The sequence below is a fragment of the Brachypodium distachyon genome, chromosome 3 (assembly GCF_000005505.3).
Source record: "Brachypodium distachyon strain Bd21 chromosome 3, Brachypodium_distachyon_v3.0, whole genome shotgun sequence".
NCBI lineage: Eukaryota > Viridiplantae > Streptophyta > Magnoliopsida > Poales > Poaceae > Brachypodium > Brachypodium distachyon.
In genome coordinates, this window is record NC_016133.3 from 53,748,818 (window position 1) to 53,764,452 (window position 15,635).

Here is a 15,635-nt window from a genome sequence, read left to right on the forward strand (position 1 = left end):
GCAAAAAACATGTGGTGCCAATGGATCTCATTATCAAGTACAGTACTGAAAACCACCGAGGTGTAGCCATCGGACCTGTGAAAAAACAATGCTTCGGATGTGATTGGTTGGCCTTGGCCATTACTGTGGTGATTCGCCGTAACGAAACACTCCTGCTCTGCGCTGCGGGTGCACTGCACCTTGATCGGCCACATGCACTCGCTTGGATATGGCCGTGGATTAAAATCACGGTGCATTTGTTTCCTGCTCTCAGTTGTGCATCACACATAAAAAGAACCACATTTTTTTTTACCTCAAACAGATTCGTTTAAAGCTGCAGCGAGGAAATGTATATTCGTCCGGGATATTGATTGGACCGTGCCCTAGCCCGCATCTGGCCCGCACCCGCGATGCAAAGTCTGCAGAGTTTGGTTTCCTGGGCGGTGGTTGGTAGGTTGGTAGCTGCAGCCCAGATGCAAAAAGAGGCCTCTCAGCCTGCATCCCGGCCGTGCCCCTTCCTCTCGCCGTCCCGGCTGCCGCACTTTCTCCTCGAACTGCTCCTCGCCGGCAAATGGAGACGGTGGTTCCTCCTCCTCCCCTGGCGACGGAGCCGTTTCTCCTCCTCCTCCGGTGGCGGCGCCAATTTTTCTCCTCCGGTGGTGGTCCTCCGCCGCTCCTACGGCGCCCATCCGCGGCCCCTCCGCCGCTCCTCTTCTTCCCCGGCACCCCTCCGCCGCCCCTCCGTCTTGGCTGCAGCTTCCCCATGCACCCCAGCTGCAGCACGACGGCTGCGATGCGACCAAAAGGGCTCAGCCCAACCAAACACCCCCTAAGGCAAAAAATTTACCAGATACATGCATGTAAGCGAATCGGGCATTTCCAGGCATCTGGACAAAAACTATCTTCGGATATTCTGGAGTCTGTTTAGAAAGAGCCTCCAGAATATTAAGAAGAGCAGCGACCAGAAGGTTCCTCGCCTTCCTCATCGCCGACGAGATGGATCAATGAGACATGGGGATCTTATTCTTAAACCACACAACGTCATCATATCCAACATAGTGTCGTTGCCAAAGAATCAAATCCTAACTTCAAAAAGGCCAAACTAACCGCCGCAACGCCAATCCGGTCCGGGGTCTCCACCCCCTCCATGGCCCTTGGTCATGTGATGAAATGAACTAGTTTTCTAAATAAGATGTGACTTTAGAATTCTAGTTCATTTGATGAACTAAATATTGTCGAAGGATGCCCTAATGCTGAGCCATCTGCATCTCTAATTGTATTTTTGGCCAGTTTTTCTTATAAACCATTCGATACAGGTTTTCAATATTTCTTCATGAGTATAGCGAGGTTTAAGGATAGCTTTCGGCAGGGACAAAAACATGCCGATTTCAGAAGTAGGTGGCCAACAAAATTTGCAGCCAGTACAATGAAACTATGGATGTTTACCTAAGAAGAACAAAGGGGCAAAAAGAAAACTTTAGTGTCAAGGTTCGGCGGCACGCCAACGACTCCTAGCCGTATCTAATACTCACAGTACTTTTATTTATCAATCAAAGAGCTTCTCGTGCCTAGTACTACAAAAAGCATGATTAAGTTCAACCAACCATGTGTACCAAAAATTGGTTTATTAGGATCACACCCCGCAGTTTGAACAATTATTCCAGGTCAACCACGCCAACAACAAACCCTCTTACGCTATCAGCGCCAAAAATGATAAAATTCTCTCTTAAAACTAAGAAAATAATAAATTGTGGGATCGAAAGATCACTGTTTTCTAATCCCAACCGTCAGATGGAACAAAAGAGAATCAGGAAACACGCGGATTCTTGACCCGCCTGACTCTCAGAGTGGGGGTGTCTGGCCAGTTGATGACGAAGTCATGATGGCCAGTGTCTCCGTGACGGAAGACATGGCACTGAGCGCCGCCTTGAGTACGTCCTGTGAGCAACCAGGCTTCACTATGCTCTTCACCTGCATGGCGTACAAGAATTAGATATCACCAAGCAGAAACATGCTGTCAACGAGGGGCACAATGTTTCGGTTTGAGCAAAAATCTTATCAATATTTGTTTCGTTTGGATCGTAAAAAGTACCTTCTCCAAGTATTCTTGCAACTTCTTGATCCTGCCCATGTAGTCTTGATCCTCAACGCACAGTGAAATAGGCTTGGAATCAGCACCTGGTCCTTCGAATTGGAGTGGTCCAGGGTTTCTGTAGATGTCCTCCAACAAGCAGCTGGATGAGTTCTGCCTCAACAGCCTGGAAAACACAAGTATGTTATTGGTTACTGCAAATGAGATGGCATGTCTTCTTCATTACAGTACTAGCATACAATGAACTGTCTTTCCTTTGTTATCAAATAATACAATAGAATTCCAGAAATCACTTACTCGAATGCTTTTCCTCTCAAGTCAACACTAGCCATATGCACAGCTGGCTTCCCAATTTGTGTGGTTGCAGGACCACGTGACCATCGCTTCACGGTCATCATAGACTGTACATATGAAAACAGATGTGAGCTATGTGTTCCCTTTATCCCTAGAACTATACAGATACAACATGGACTGATTGCATGTCTATACAAACAAATTCTGAAGGAGCGAATCGCCGAAAGAAAAATGAAGGAGTGGTGCAGTTACAAATCTTACCGAAATAGGGGCAGCGCCACAACGCCACTTGTTCAACGGACTCTTAAGATTTGTCACAGTAGCCATGTAACCATTCAGACCAGCAGCCAAGATGTGATAACACACATGTCCCAGAACCTGAAAACAACAACAATCTAAAAGGTAAATCACCAACAAAGCAATTTGCAATACCAAAATCAGTAAGGTGAGCTAGGAACTTGCATAGGCATAATCACAGTCAAACTTGGAAGGCAATGCTCCCCTAGCTTGGTAGCCAAAAAAGTGACAGATTGCATTGAACTTCTTTCCTGTGTAAGTGCCTTCCTTCTGCAAAAGTAGAAGAGAACAATATAAACTGATACATTAAAAGCTGCTCTTCCAATTAAACTGGCAGTTACAAGCAAATCCACAAAAATGCATACCAAACGTTTGTTCATCTCGGTCTCAACCAATTGGGCTAGAAGCTTTTCGGTTTCAATCTACACAGATAAACATGTCAAAATCAGAACAAGAAAAAATAAGATAAGGAACACATATCAGCTTTATTCAGCAATGAATTGACAACTTTCATGGGAAACAGTACCTGAGAAAGTTGGGCTGAATCATCAGACTCGGGACGGAGAAGCAGCTGCATCAGAAAAATAATTATGTTGAAGCAGCAGAAACAAGATGTGAATTGTGGATTTCTGCAAATTAAAACCTGAGATAATACATACCTGCTGCCGAATAAATTGGGGCAAAAACTCAAACAGTGCAGATGCCCAGGGTGAAAGCTGAGAAGAAATATTCTCAATGGAAACACCTTTACCGTGAAGACCATTAATTTCCTACAACCAAAAGTTATGGTCAGTAAAGTTATAAATTAATACTCATTAGACATAAAAATGAACTAAATGAATACTCATAAAACATATATAAACATACCTGAAGTAGAGCATATAATTCAGGAATGCTCTCAACAAGGCCCTCAGGAATAAGTACAACACCATGATACTTGTCTGTGGAAAGTTTAATCCAAAGCATCGATTAATTAAAACATTTAAAAGGTAATACAATGTTTCATGAACATCCACCATCTCATAGACCCCCCAAAAAATTACCTTTTTCAGCTCTTGCCTGAACTGCATCACATATCTGCTTTGTGATATCAAAAATCGTGAGTTTTGATGCAGCAACCTCCTCACCCAGGATAACCTGAATACATTATACAGGTTTAAAAAAATGTAAGAAAACTTTGCAAATATTGTTAATAAATAAGTACAAGTATATAAAGAAAATGTCCAAACCATATTTGGATGTGATTGAAGAGCACACTCCAATGCCACATGAGAAGCCTTCCGTCCCATCATACGAATGAAATAGTAATACTGCCAGAAACAATACAACAAGGCAGATCAAGTTTAATTCTATAGTTTGAACTTGTAAATAGAAAACATGCAGAAGGCCTTGTGGGGGAATTAGGTCCACCTAATACCAATACGGAGAAAAGTATTACCGATCATGCTTCATCCAGGAAACCAAAAATATAGGAAAGTTAGAAATGCCTTAGAGCATATATATGTGTACCTCACAAGTAGGCTAACAGTAAATGATGAAACGCCTTAGAGCATATCCTATTCTACTTTTGTTTAGTTCCTTCTGTATTAAGACTCAAGACTCAAAGAGAATAGATTCAGAAGTTCCTTTTCTTTAAGGTCAATACTTTACAGACATGCGTGTCTCCAGATTTTAACCAAGATCGAGAAAGGAATCAGTCATAGGTAAAAAAAAATCCACAAAAGAAAGTATACCAGAAAAAAAAAGCCATCTAGTATGACTATATGGTATATTACCTTCTCAGCAGATAGAGCATCGGTGCAGACATTGCTTATAAGTTGCGAGTTCACCTGTTAGAACAGTATAATATAAGTGCATGCACCACTGCAGATTACGAAATAAATTAATAAAAAATTAGCATGCCAATATATTGAGATTTGCAAGCTGCAAAAACAACAGCACAGCTCTCAAAAGGTGAACTCACATATGCAACCACAAGATATGAAATTAAATTCATAGCAGGTAAGTAATGATCTATGCTATTACAGATAATGTAACGATCATAAAGAAAGTCCCTAACACAGTAACTGAATTCAGAATAACTACCTTGCATATGGTATCGAAACCAACAGTTGTTTCAACAAACTGGTTCTTAAGGTCACCGTTCAAAGTTACAGGAACACCTACAACCTGTTACGATAATAATTTGTGTCAAGTCATTTACATATACAGAACGGTAGACACTTGCACAGTTGCACTGTACACAAGGGATCCATAATTAAAGTGAAGATTTGGTTAAAATGATTTCAGCATACCTTTGTTGCACACTTCGCTTCAGCAAAAGTCTCAGCAAGTTGAGCGGCATCTGTATTCGACGTGACACCTTCAAAGAAAGAACGATGGTTTATGATCAAAACAAATTGACAATGTATGCTGGCATATTAATGTCGCATAGCATACCTCCGATTATTACCAGAGCATCCAACTTCAAAGCCTGGCAACTAGCCATTGCTCCCTTGACCTGCTCTGTTGTTCTAATTTGATCCTTAGTCCGACCAAGCATATCATAACCACCTTGGTTTTTGTAGGAAGAAAGAACTTCATTTGTGATCTCCAAAGTTTTCTGTGCAAGAAGACCATCGGTTCCTCCTGTAGCAACAAAAAACATAGAAAAAACATGTAAGAGGTATATACATAATTTCCTTTCAATGTATTAAATACACGTCTGAATGTGTGTAGGAAAACAGGTGTGCAAGGACATGGCCACAGCCCACATGTGGAATACATCTGTGATTCTTATATATTGGATAATATAAGACATTATCTGAGGGGGGGCCTTGTAGTACATCGTGCTGCTACTGGTTTTACTAACAAAAATCTTATGAATACCTGCAAGTTGCTAATTTGTTGAATTGGACCACCCAGCTAAGTTTGGAGAAACTTCCAAACATAACTGTATTCATGACTAAACCTTAGAATGATGCATTTATGCTATTGTTGATCATACAAGTTAGTGAAAACAAAGAAGACATACCAAAGTACAAACATAATAATTCAAAATGAAACATGGCGAAATCGGAAAACATGATTGTGCCTAATTGAAAATTATAGTTGAAGAGGCAGATGCTGGCTGTTCCTGGTACCTCGAAAAGATCAAATGAGGAATTACTCACCAAGGAAACCAATGAGTTTGCTGTTCAAGTTGTGAGCTTTGATAGCCTCATGGAGTCCCCATATGACATTGTGGCCTCCGGGGGACTGCCTTCCACAGAATACAACACCGACCCTTCATCGAAAAAAATAAAACAGAATAATAAGATGTTTTTGTGTTGGCTTCGCAGTATGAGAGCAAAAGAGCTCTAAGTAATAAGAATCCCTAAGAACATATCATCGTGGGAAAATGGTGACCTATGGCACTAGGTGCTTATCATTATGTGGAAACAAGCAGCCTTTATAGTAATACCTGACGGCAGGGTGCTCTGATATAACTTTAGCATCGGGGACAATAGCCGCTTTCCTGAGGAAATGAGCCAGTGGCTGCCCGTATGTGTGGGGAAACGCATGGCTGATCACATGAGCGCCTGTAGGATCAGCAGCGATTGCCACATCACCATACTCCACCCTCACAGTAGTGCCCTGTTTACACAAGGAATAAATTCAGAACGATAACATGCATGCAAGAAGGTCGTTCTACAAAGCTGCCATGAATTCATCTCATCCGAGTAACAGTCAAACATTATGCTGAGCGAGGCTAACTTGAAAGCGATTGCCAAGTCAACCTGATCGTAAACAAATCCTAGAACCGTGGAAAGTAACCAAAAAAGTCCATGGTTGCTATAACAGAATCCATCATTGTACTCCCAGTTCAAACCTTCCACTACCACCCATAATAACACAATCTCGACAACATCAAAAGAGGAAACCAAGCTCTCTAAAATCATCTGCACCAGAGGCACAGACCCCCGCATGTCAGACAAGACGAGCGATCTACACTAGGGAGGACAATTATCACTCCGCAGGCGAAGTCCACCAGGATTCAGATCCAGTCTAGCCATCCGAAAGCGACGGCCGTATCAGATCAGTCGCACATGTCACGCCTACACCTACCGCCTCGGAAACATGTCGGAAGCAGGCGAACCGTAAGCCCATACACCGGCGGGGTCGATCCGGCGGGAGCGCAATGCGAGATCTAGCGCCTCGCGGCCGGCCGTGCTGCAGATCTGGACCGGGGAGCCACGGGCAGGTTAGGGAACGTAGTGATGATAATGGCACCTGGAGGCAAGGGGGCAGCTCGGGCTGGTAGAGGGTCCGCTGCTTCTGCACCTCCGAGAGCTCGCGCGGCACGCCGTAGTCGGAGTCCATCACTCTCGTCGCCGGCGAGGGGCGGCTACCTTGTTAATTTGGGCTGCGTGGATTCGTCTTTTGTTGGTGTCTGGCTCACTGCGGCGGTGGAGAAGAGATCCGGGGGTGCGATGCGGGAGGAAAATTTATTTATACCGGGGACGGACCCCTCCCGCAAGCCAATGCGCTCGCGTCCCTCCCCTGGTCTCGTCTTTGAAATGCGTCCCAGGATCCGGCGAATATTCGCATCCGTGCCCCTGGACATGGGTCAGGATTCAGGGATTTATCCAGGGGCTTTCTCGGCAATTTTCGGTTTGCCGCGTACGCTTAGCGAGATTCTAATTCTGGCCTGACCAGGTGGTCCATATCCAGCCGTTGGTTCCCATGAGAACGGTCTTGGTGTCTTTGTGAGCGCTGAGCGTTGGTTTGTTTGGTTGGGTTAAGATGGGCTTGATGGGTTTTGCAGGCTCGGTTTGATGGTTGGGGAAATTGTGGTTTGGGTGGGTTTTGATGGGTTAGCAGGGAGATGATTAGGTGGGTGGGTTGGATTGTATCGGATGGGTCGATGGGTTGAGAAAAGGTAGACAACCGTGCGTTGTGTCCGCCGTAACGGATCGATCGGTTTCTCGTTCTTTCGTCCGCGCAGCCCAGACGTCTTCTTTCTCCATGCTGTTTTTCTCTGACGTCTCTCTCTCTCTCTCTCTCTTCATTTTCTCCTATCGAGCATGCTGGAGCAGAGCTAGCTACCTAGCTTCCACTCCTTCCCCCTTTTTCTCCACAGATTTTCTCAGCCTCCGTAGAAGTCACCCATTCTCCCAAACGCCCAACGCCGTCTTTCCCCTCATCCAATTTTTCTCACTCGGGCAGGATTTGAAAGGTGAGAACCTTGGCCGGAACCGCAAGGTCCTGATTCGATTATGGATCCAGAGATTTGAGCGGCCAGGAGATCTGGATCCAGAGGTTTGAGCGGCCAGGAGATCTTCGCACGGTGGCAGCGTACGGATTCGACGGCGGGACATGCTGAAGAGTTGGGATCGGCGTCGCGCCACATGCAGAGGCCGCTGCCGGCGTGCAGCATCCCCAGTGCTTCTCCGGCCGTCCGCCGCGCCGCCTCGCCACTGGCCGCCGGGCAGCTCTCGTTCTCTCGTTTGGTGTTTGGGTGGGTGGATTTGGCCGTTCGAAGCCAGACCACCCAATTAAGCTAGAGCACTTAAAATGCAATGTGCTAAAACAGGTGATTACGAAAATAAACTAAACATTTTTTTAATCACCGGTGCTTATTTGTATAGAGGAGGTGCTAAGTTAGGCATCTGCTTAGTCTAAATAAGCATCAGCGCTTAACAAAAACCGATTAATTTTTCTAAGCACCCACCTAAGTATCTTGCATTGTACATGTTCTTAGGATATGATGGGCTGGTTTGGCTAACGGAACCAAACCAGCCCACCTAAGTGTCACTTAAACGGGTTGACGTGGGTTGAATTGGTTGGTTTGGGTGGATTAGATAAACCATGCTCAGCGCTTACTTTGTTTGTGAGTACTCTGTCTTTGTGGTGGTTTGGACAGGTAATTACGCACTGCCCGCTTGGGCCATGTTTTCAGTTACTGGAATCACAATATGCCACTTGCGACGGAATAAGCCGAGGAGGTGCTTAGGCAACTCCAGCGGAGACCTATTTTGTGTCCTTTTTGGTCCGTTTTTCATTTTGAGTCTGCCATTGCCCCAACGAGGCCACATATTTGGTCCACTTTATCACTCATGGACATGCGGGCCAGGGGAGAAAAAAAGAGATAAAATGCGGAGCCGCACAGTGCAAAAGACACTGTTCGCTCCGACCCAAACCGGAGCAAATTTGGGTTGGAAATAGGTTGCGTCCAGACCAAAAAGCAGAAAAGGGAGTCGTTTTTTGCGGTCGTTTTGTTCTATTTGGTCCGTTGGCTGAACAGAAAAAGGCCTTAGTCCGGCCTCCGTCCGTTTGGGTCTGTCAGTGTCCCAGCGAGGCCACCAATTCGGTCCGCTTTATTGGTCATAGACATGCGGACCACGGAAGGAAAAAAGAGCAAAAGTAGGACAATTGTAGTGCAAAGATGTTGCTAGCCCCTACCCATTTTCAACTCAAAATCCGGATGCGAGCGGAAATGGATCGCCCCGCTAGAAGACGTGTTTTGTCCGTTTCGATCCAAACGGACCAGTCCGGCCCAAATGGGTCTTTCCGCTGGAACTGCCCTTGTACACTTGAGTTTCCTTATCCATTCTCATTCACGAATTGTATTTCAGTGCACTCAAAAGTCAAGGCAGTCCTTCGATTCACAATGAAGAAAGTCTCCAAGACTGGTGTGATATACTCGTATCATGTTCTTACCTGGGTCTAACCCTATCCAGAAATATACCAGGCCTTAGTTAACCGGGATTGCTGGGATTAAGGGTCTTAGTTAACCAGGATCAGTAAGGCCGGGGATCGAAATTCAGCGATTAGAAGGTTAAAGTTTGATTCAAACTTTGTCTACGAAGTCACTATTCTCTTTACCAAACACCCCTATTCCCAGAGGCATTACTATCGGGGAATCTTTCTTAACATCGTAAGTAGAAGTGCTTTTAGCTCATAGTCAACTGAGAAGAAGTTAAAAAAGAGGAATCGATGTATACAAACAATTCTGGCTCAAGACTGCACTGCCGTGTAGACATTTTATAAACATAGGGAAAAACATTAAAGAAAGTAGAGAAACTAATCCTTAATTTAACCTACTTCCAGCTTTGTCTCCTTTCCCTTCCCCTCTCTAATCTCTCCCAAAAAAAAAGGAAAGAATATCAGTCACTAAAAATTAAAATCCAGGCATGGAGCAGCTAATTTATGTGCATTCCTATAAACACACACATAGAACAGATTGCAGCCGGCACTCGGTTGCAGCAAAGTTCTACTATGTCAGCTCGGCGTGGTGCATCTCTTCAAACTGAATCCTACTTCTGCAACAATTTTTTTCTAAAACCTGCATAGCAAACAGAACCTCTGGCATCAAACCAGAATTGAGTTTCAGTGTTGAAGCAAGAAATAGCTGACATAGCCAAACACGAACCTAGGAATGTCCATGAAAACCACTGGTACAGAGGCACTGCAGCCGAAGGAAACTGAAGTGAAAAGAAGGCATATCTACATGTCTGGATGCCCAAATGGCGCACGCACAAATAGCTGGCCGTGAAGCGTAACAACAGCGGATGTTTGATGCGGATCAATCCTTAGTGGCAAGTTGATCACCTGAGACAGAACAGCCAGTTCCTGTTAAGTTTAGGGAGTACCCAATTGTTTTCGCGTTAACTGTTCGACCAATCACCTTCTTGAATGGGGTGATGCCCCAAGGGTTATCAGGCTGGTCAGGGTCCCCGGTTATAACCAGACGTCCAGCAGGATCTGACTGAACATGCACCTGCACCATTTGGAACAAAACCAGTAGTCCGTATTTACTATCCCAATGTAGACTCATTTTCATATTACAAAATCCTTATGTTCATGCTGCATAGAATTTTGTTACTCCCTCCGATCCATATTAATTGTCTCAAATTTGCTCAAATATGGATGTATCTATATGCCTAAAAAGCGTCTAGATACCTGTAATATTTCGACAATTAATATGGATCGGAGGAAGTAGGATAAATGAAGGGTTTGAAGTGCGGCCTTCAACGAATAAGCATGCTATCTCACCTCTTCCCGTAGAAGCCCAGGAACAAGCGCGTAGATTTCAAAGCATTCTTTCTGCACGAAAGCAGTAGCCAAGTGAAGTAGTTTCAGATTAAATCTAAATGGGGGTTCACTAGTAAAAAGACCGCTTAAGCCATTATCAATATTTCAGGCTATCATTTCGAGTCATTGTCTATAATATTTGTCCACCATGCAGTTATACAAAATAATCACGGCCAAACTTACAGTCTGACGAACATTAATCTTCACCCAATCGGCAGGCTCTCCAACATCAATGACCATAGAATCTTCCCTGAAATTGAGCACTACATTACGTACAACAGACATAACAGATACAACATCAAAATATATGGATACTTCTTGCAAGTTCAATCTTTGCTCCCTCAGATTCACTATATTTGCCACTGGCCTTGGGAAACTCTGTTTTAATATATCTGTCTGTTGAGGAAATCACGAGTAGTTATTGCAACATTTCCACTTTGCACGCCTATTTAGTTGCTTCAGGAATTGTTGATTGACTGTACTACTTCAAGTCTTTAAAAAGATGACGATGTGGAGATTGACAAGGTCTCCAAAACATAATTTTGACAATTAGCTTCTACTCTAGGACTACCTCCATTGTAAATACAGTCAAAGTTACAGTCAAACTTCACCAACTCTGACTCACAATTTGTACTAAAAATATCAAAATTGGATAGGTAAAAATAATCGCAATAGATTTCTTATGGAAAGTATTTTCATAATAATGTGATTTTATGAATTTTTACCAATATATTCATCTGAAAATAAAAGTGCATGTTGAAGAATGTGCCCATTTCTAAAACGACATGTATTTCCGAACGGAGAGGGTATGATTTTAGAACCTAATAAAAGTGTTATGTTATGTAAGTTTTTTGACACAATGACATATTTCTGCGGCCAGGCAAATGGTAACCACCAAACTAAACACAGCCAACTGAGATGGCAGAAGGTCTTAACTGTGACTTGTTTACTTTTGAGCGAGACACCTTGAAAGCACGCTCTGGACTAGATGCTTTCTTCCTCTTGAGTACCCCTAAACATGACAAGAAAATATATGATAATAAATCAACATATGCTGATGTAGAAAAACTTGTGAAGCATACCAAAGCCTTTTAGATTCTTATCACGACTTGGAAGGGGTATTGAATCTTTGTCCTGTAAAAATATGAAGTATTTACATGAAAAGACTAAAATAATAGGAAAATGCAAGGAGCATGCAATTAAAAGACAAGATTTTTTTACCTTTAACATGTGATCTCCATACATGCCGTTGGAGAGGAGACGGTGTGCATGCCAACCCTGCATAGCACATGCTGCAGCATCCCTTCTAACTCTGGCAGAAGATGATGGATTCACACCCATCTGCAAAACAATAAACAAAACCGTTGACTTAGCAACGTTAGTAGGTTGCACCAGGCACTTTCGGCAATGTCACATATCTTAATGGCAACCTTAGCAAATAGTTCCCATCTTAACATACAATTCTGCTTCAACAGCACAAGAATATGATGACAATCCAGTAACCCATGGTCTTTCTGAATATAACACTGACATGCCCTTGATTTCCAGTTAGATTGAAGCAAGAATTTAAATAGTACTTATATTTTTTAGAGGGGGATACTTAAACCAATTAAATTGTACATATGTGTACCAAACAGAAAGTTAACTACGAAAGAATCGGATTAGTTAAAACTCTATTGCCAAAGAAATTACCTCGCGGTCAATACCACCAGATTGTGGTAAAGCAGATAATGAGAGTTTAAACTGGCCAGTTCGAACTTTGTGTTTTTCATACTCAAGGAGCGCCTGAGTTGATAGGAAACAACAGTTAAAAATCAAGAAAGAGCATAAACATAAAGTGGTAGAACAGTGCTTTTCTTTACTTCATTCCATTCCAAATCTAATCAGATAGCATCCAAGAAATAAGGAAATTCAGGATCTAAAGTTCAAAGGAGATACCATCTGTCAAAGAAGGAAATAAAGTGCAGCAGTTGCTATCAAATGAAAAAGAAGCAGGTACCATAGTTATAATTGTTTGATTTGTAAACCATTAAGAACACTAATTATTGCAGTGACTTCACTACATCCATATTTTTTTTAAGAATCATCCTGATAGGTTCTAATAGCATAACTTTTCATTCTGCAAGCAAATTTACAGTAAAGTTCGATATGCCTACAATACTGTTTATGGAAAAAAACTGCTTCGGACCATAGTGGGGATGTGCTTGTGAAACCTTCCTAAACCATGTACTCCCTCCGATCCATAATAAGTGTCACTAATTTAGTACAAATGGATCGGAGGGTGTACAAAACAAAGCAAAACAAAACCCTGCAGTAAATGCATCACCTTCTCATAGAAAATTCGAAATGACCAAGAGACCGTAGTGCAGGTCCTGCAAAAGAATATAACAACATAAACCAGCTGACATGAAAGCTTACATGTTTCTCTGCAAACTCTCTTAGCATGTATTGCGAAAAGAGAGGCTTACTTTGGTGGCCTGAAAGTCTCCCCAACTTGTCGCCACAGCTTACAAACCGTTACCTGAATAATCAAAACACACAACTGGACTAATCACCAATGTTTACCAAAAGATCAAATTTTGCTGTAGAAAGATGAGCAGCGGATTGTGCGACAAGGTCGTGCATATAAGTGCTGGTCACTAGCATAAAAGATGAATTTTGGAGGAAAAGTGGTTTTATGCTTCTCAGAAATCGCATTCTATAATATCCCAAGTGTGTGCCGGTGTGCCTGAATACTGACAATGAAATCGTTCGTACCTGCTCATGGCCTCCCAGGTGGGCGACCTGCCTCCACAACCTGTATTAGGACAGAGCAACGCGCACCATTATTTGAGTACGTTTGGAAGAGAAGTGATGGCTCCAGGAGCTCAGAGATACGAGAGGCCTAGCAAGATGCGCACTTGAGGCAGTTGAGGCCCTTGCCGTAGAACTTGGGCGGCTTGAACTCGAGATTGTGGTCTCTGTGGAAGCGCTCCAGCTCGGCCATGAACGCCGTCTGCTCCTCCTCCGTCCCGGAGTCATGGCCGTCGAGGAAGGGGTCTGGCTCCACCGGCTGGCTGGAGCACGGCGCCAACCCAGTCGAGCTGTCGCCCTCCGCCTTCACCTCCGCCCTCGGCGACGCATCAGGGGTGGAGTCGTCGTCGTCCTCTTCCTCCTCCTCGTCGTCATCGTCGTCGTCCTCGTCATCGCCGTCCTCCTCGTCACCGTCGTGGCTCATGGCGTCCTCGCCGTTCGTCTCCACCTTCACGCCCACGGTCACCTCCTCCCCTTCGTCGCCCCCGGCGTCAGGCGGCGCGGGTTTCCGCCCCTCTCCCGCATTGGGGCGCTCCGCCCGATCCGGGGAGTCCTCGCCCTCGCCGTCGCTGTTCGTTTCGGGGGAGACGGGCGCGTCCTTGAACTCGTCGGCCACCATGGGCACCTCCTCCTCCTCCTCCTCCTTCACGGCCAGCGGTTCGGGTTGATGCGCCTCGTCGCCGTTGGCGCCATCGGCGGGCGTGAGGTCGTGGTCGGAATCAGTGCTGTCGCTCATCGCGGCGGGGGGGAGGAGGGTGCGGACGGGCGGCTGCTATTTTCGCGGTTTGCACCGAGGGGGGAGGAGAGAGGGGGGGAGGGGGTGGAGACCGGAGGAGAGGTGGCGAATACTCGCCGAGTAGCACGGAAAGGCAAAGGAACGGAGAAGGATGGATCTCCACGGCTTGCGTCTTGCGATGGATGGAGGGAGGGGGCTCGCTACTGCTAGGCTACAGATTCTTCTCTCCCGGCCTCGTGTCCGTGGGCCGAGACCGCTCAGCCCGTGGGCTTTCACCCTGGACTCAAATTGTGTATGATTTCACCTTGACCTATCAAAAATATCATTAATCAAAACCTTGTTCTAACCAAACCACACGCCAGCCTTTATGAAAAGGAGAAAGTAATATTTTTTGGTTGGCCAATGTGAGGTGGTTTTGAGTTGCTAGATCACCGAGTAGACAATGATATGGCAATCAACATTGCGATTCTCTCATGATGGTCCCACATGTAATCTTCTTAAGCTAGCTTTTTTCATATGCTTCCACGCCGCCCCTTTGCCCTTTCTTCGTTGCCGCAGCTGCGAGCTCTCTCCATCGATGCTTGAGTATGAAAACTGATTGCCTCACTGATCCGTTTTCTGCGTCTCTGTCCCTTCTGCCTTGGGTCACGCTAGCGTATCCACAAGCTCTCCTATGCCATCACCGAATAGGGAAACCAATCCATCACACCTCCATGTTGTTCGCCTTTTTTGCTTTTGATTATGGCTTATAAGCTAAAAACACTTTTTGTTGCTTTTGGCTTTGGTTCTGTATAACGCGCAAAACGCTGGTGAGTGGGCACTTTCAAGAACACTCCAGATCATCTCCACGTTTGATTCCGTAGAAAAAAAAAACCAACTAGCGGAATGGATGATCACACGTGGACGCACGTATAAGGCCTCCAAGCTAATAGTCCACATGAGATTAAGATAACTATGCCATTTTTTGATATATTACATCACGTTGTATCGGATACCTTTATAACAAATAAATAAATGCTCTTTTCATTTCTAACAAGTGTCTAATCAATGTGTGTCGAGTTTAAGCAAGCAATTGTGAAACCCATATGATTGATTTGCGTGCATCTAAGACGTACTCCTCCATTGTGTCTATAGGCCGCGATCGAGAAAAACGTGACAGTTTTTTTGCACTTGCCTCATGGTCACCATCAAGAAAAACATAACAAATCAGGTTTTCTTTCTGTATGAATCTATCATGTCATAAAATTTTAGATCACACTTGTTTTGGATTTTTTTTTGACTTTGTAATTTTGTACAGTAGGTTGCACTAATTCCTAAAAAAGCACTCAAATAGTGAATCTCGTAACTCATGATTCAGATAGTCATGAGAAATTATGAAAAAACTCTCAC

At 44.3% G+C, this 15,635-nt stretch overlaps 2 protein-coding genes across 3 annotated transcripts; both read right to left on the reverse strand.

Moving 5' to 3' along the window:
- Positions 1-1,568: 1,568 nt before the first annotated feature.
- Positions 1,569-7,119, reverse strand: LOC100833891 (pyrophosphate--fructose 6-phosphate 1-phosphotransferase subunit alpha). The gene is made up of 18 exons (XM_003570181.4): positions 6,914-7,119; positions 6,105-6,277; positions 5,815-5,927; positions 5,102-5,290; positions 4,957-5,024; positions 4,748-4,831; positions 4,438-4,491; positions 3,892-3,972; positions 3,706-3,799; positions 3,530-3,603; positions 3,322-3,432; positions 3,189-3,233; positions 3,028-3,084; positions 2,828-2,932; positions 2,627-2,743; positions 2,369-2,472; positions 2,072-2,237; positions 1,569-1,950 (listed from the first exon to the last, which is right to left on the reverse strand). The coding sequence occupies exons 1-18, from the start codon at positions 7,001-7,003 to the stop codon at positions 1,822-1,824; spliced, it is 1,854 nt and encodes a 617-aa protein (XP_003570229.1). The 5' UTR covers positions 7,004-7,119; the 3' UTR covers positions 1,569-1,821.
- A 2,465-nt stretch (positions 7,120-9,584) lies between these two features.
- On the reverse strand, positions 9,585-14,390 carry LOC100842967 (AT-rich interactive domain-containing protein 5). Of its 2 annotated transcripts, XR_002965197.1 has the most exons (13): positions 13,618-14,389; positions 13,475-13,514; positions 13,186-13,238; positions 13,044-13,089; positions 12,410-12,502; positions 11,939-12,058; positions 11,800-11,851; positions 11,654-11,729; positions 10,901-10,967; positions 10,679-10,729; positions 10,311-10,403; positions 10,056-10,234; positions 9,585-9,968 (listed from the first exon to the last, which is right to left on the reverse strand). XR_002965197.1 is itself a non-coding variant. In XM_024461869.1 (12 exons), the coding sequence occupies exons 1-12, from the start codon at positions 14,244-14,246 to the stop codon at positions 10,130-10,132; spliced, it is 1,425 nt and encodes a 474-aa protein (XP_024317637.1). In that variant the 5' UTR covers positions 14,247-14,390; the 3' UTR covers positions 9,585-10,129. The 2 variants fall into 2 exon arrangements, 1 of the variants encoding a protein (XP_024317637.1); XM_024461869.1 differs by having other exon boundaries at positions 9,585-10,234; positions 13,618-14,390.
- Positions 14,391-15,635: the final 1,245 nt, after the last annotated feature.

Excerpts from the sequence above, each read along its gene's own strand:
- LOC100842967 (XM_024461869.1), bottom strand. The coding sequence starts at position 14,246 with ATGAGCGACAGCACTGATTCCGACCACGACCTCACGCCCGCCGATGGC. Across the intron at positions 12,059-12,409 it reads CTGGTGGTATTGACCGCGAG|ATGGGTGTGAATCCATCATC; the intron begins GTAATTTCTTTG and ends ATTGTTTTGCAG. Across the intron at positions 11,730-11,799 it reads TAAGAATCTAAAAGGCTTTG|GGGTACTCAAGAGGAAGAAA; the intron begins GTATGCTTCACA and ends TGTCATGTTTAG.
- LOC100833891 (XM_003570181.4), bottom strand. The coding sequence starts at position 7,003 with ATGGACTCCGACTACGGCGTGCCGCGCGAGCTCTCGGAGGTGCAGAAG. Across the intron at positions 3,085-3,188 it reads ATTCAGCCCAACTTTCTCAG|ATTGAAACCGAAAAGCTTCT; the intron begins GTACTGTTTCCC and ends TTATCTGTGTAG. Across the intron at positions 2,473-2,626 it reads GTGGCGCTGCCCCTATTTCG|TCTATGATGACCGTGAAGCG; the intron begins GTAAGATTTGTA and ends TCATATGTACAG.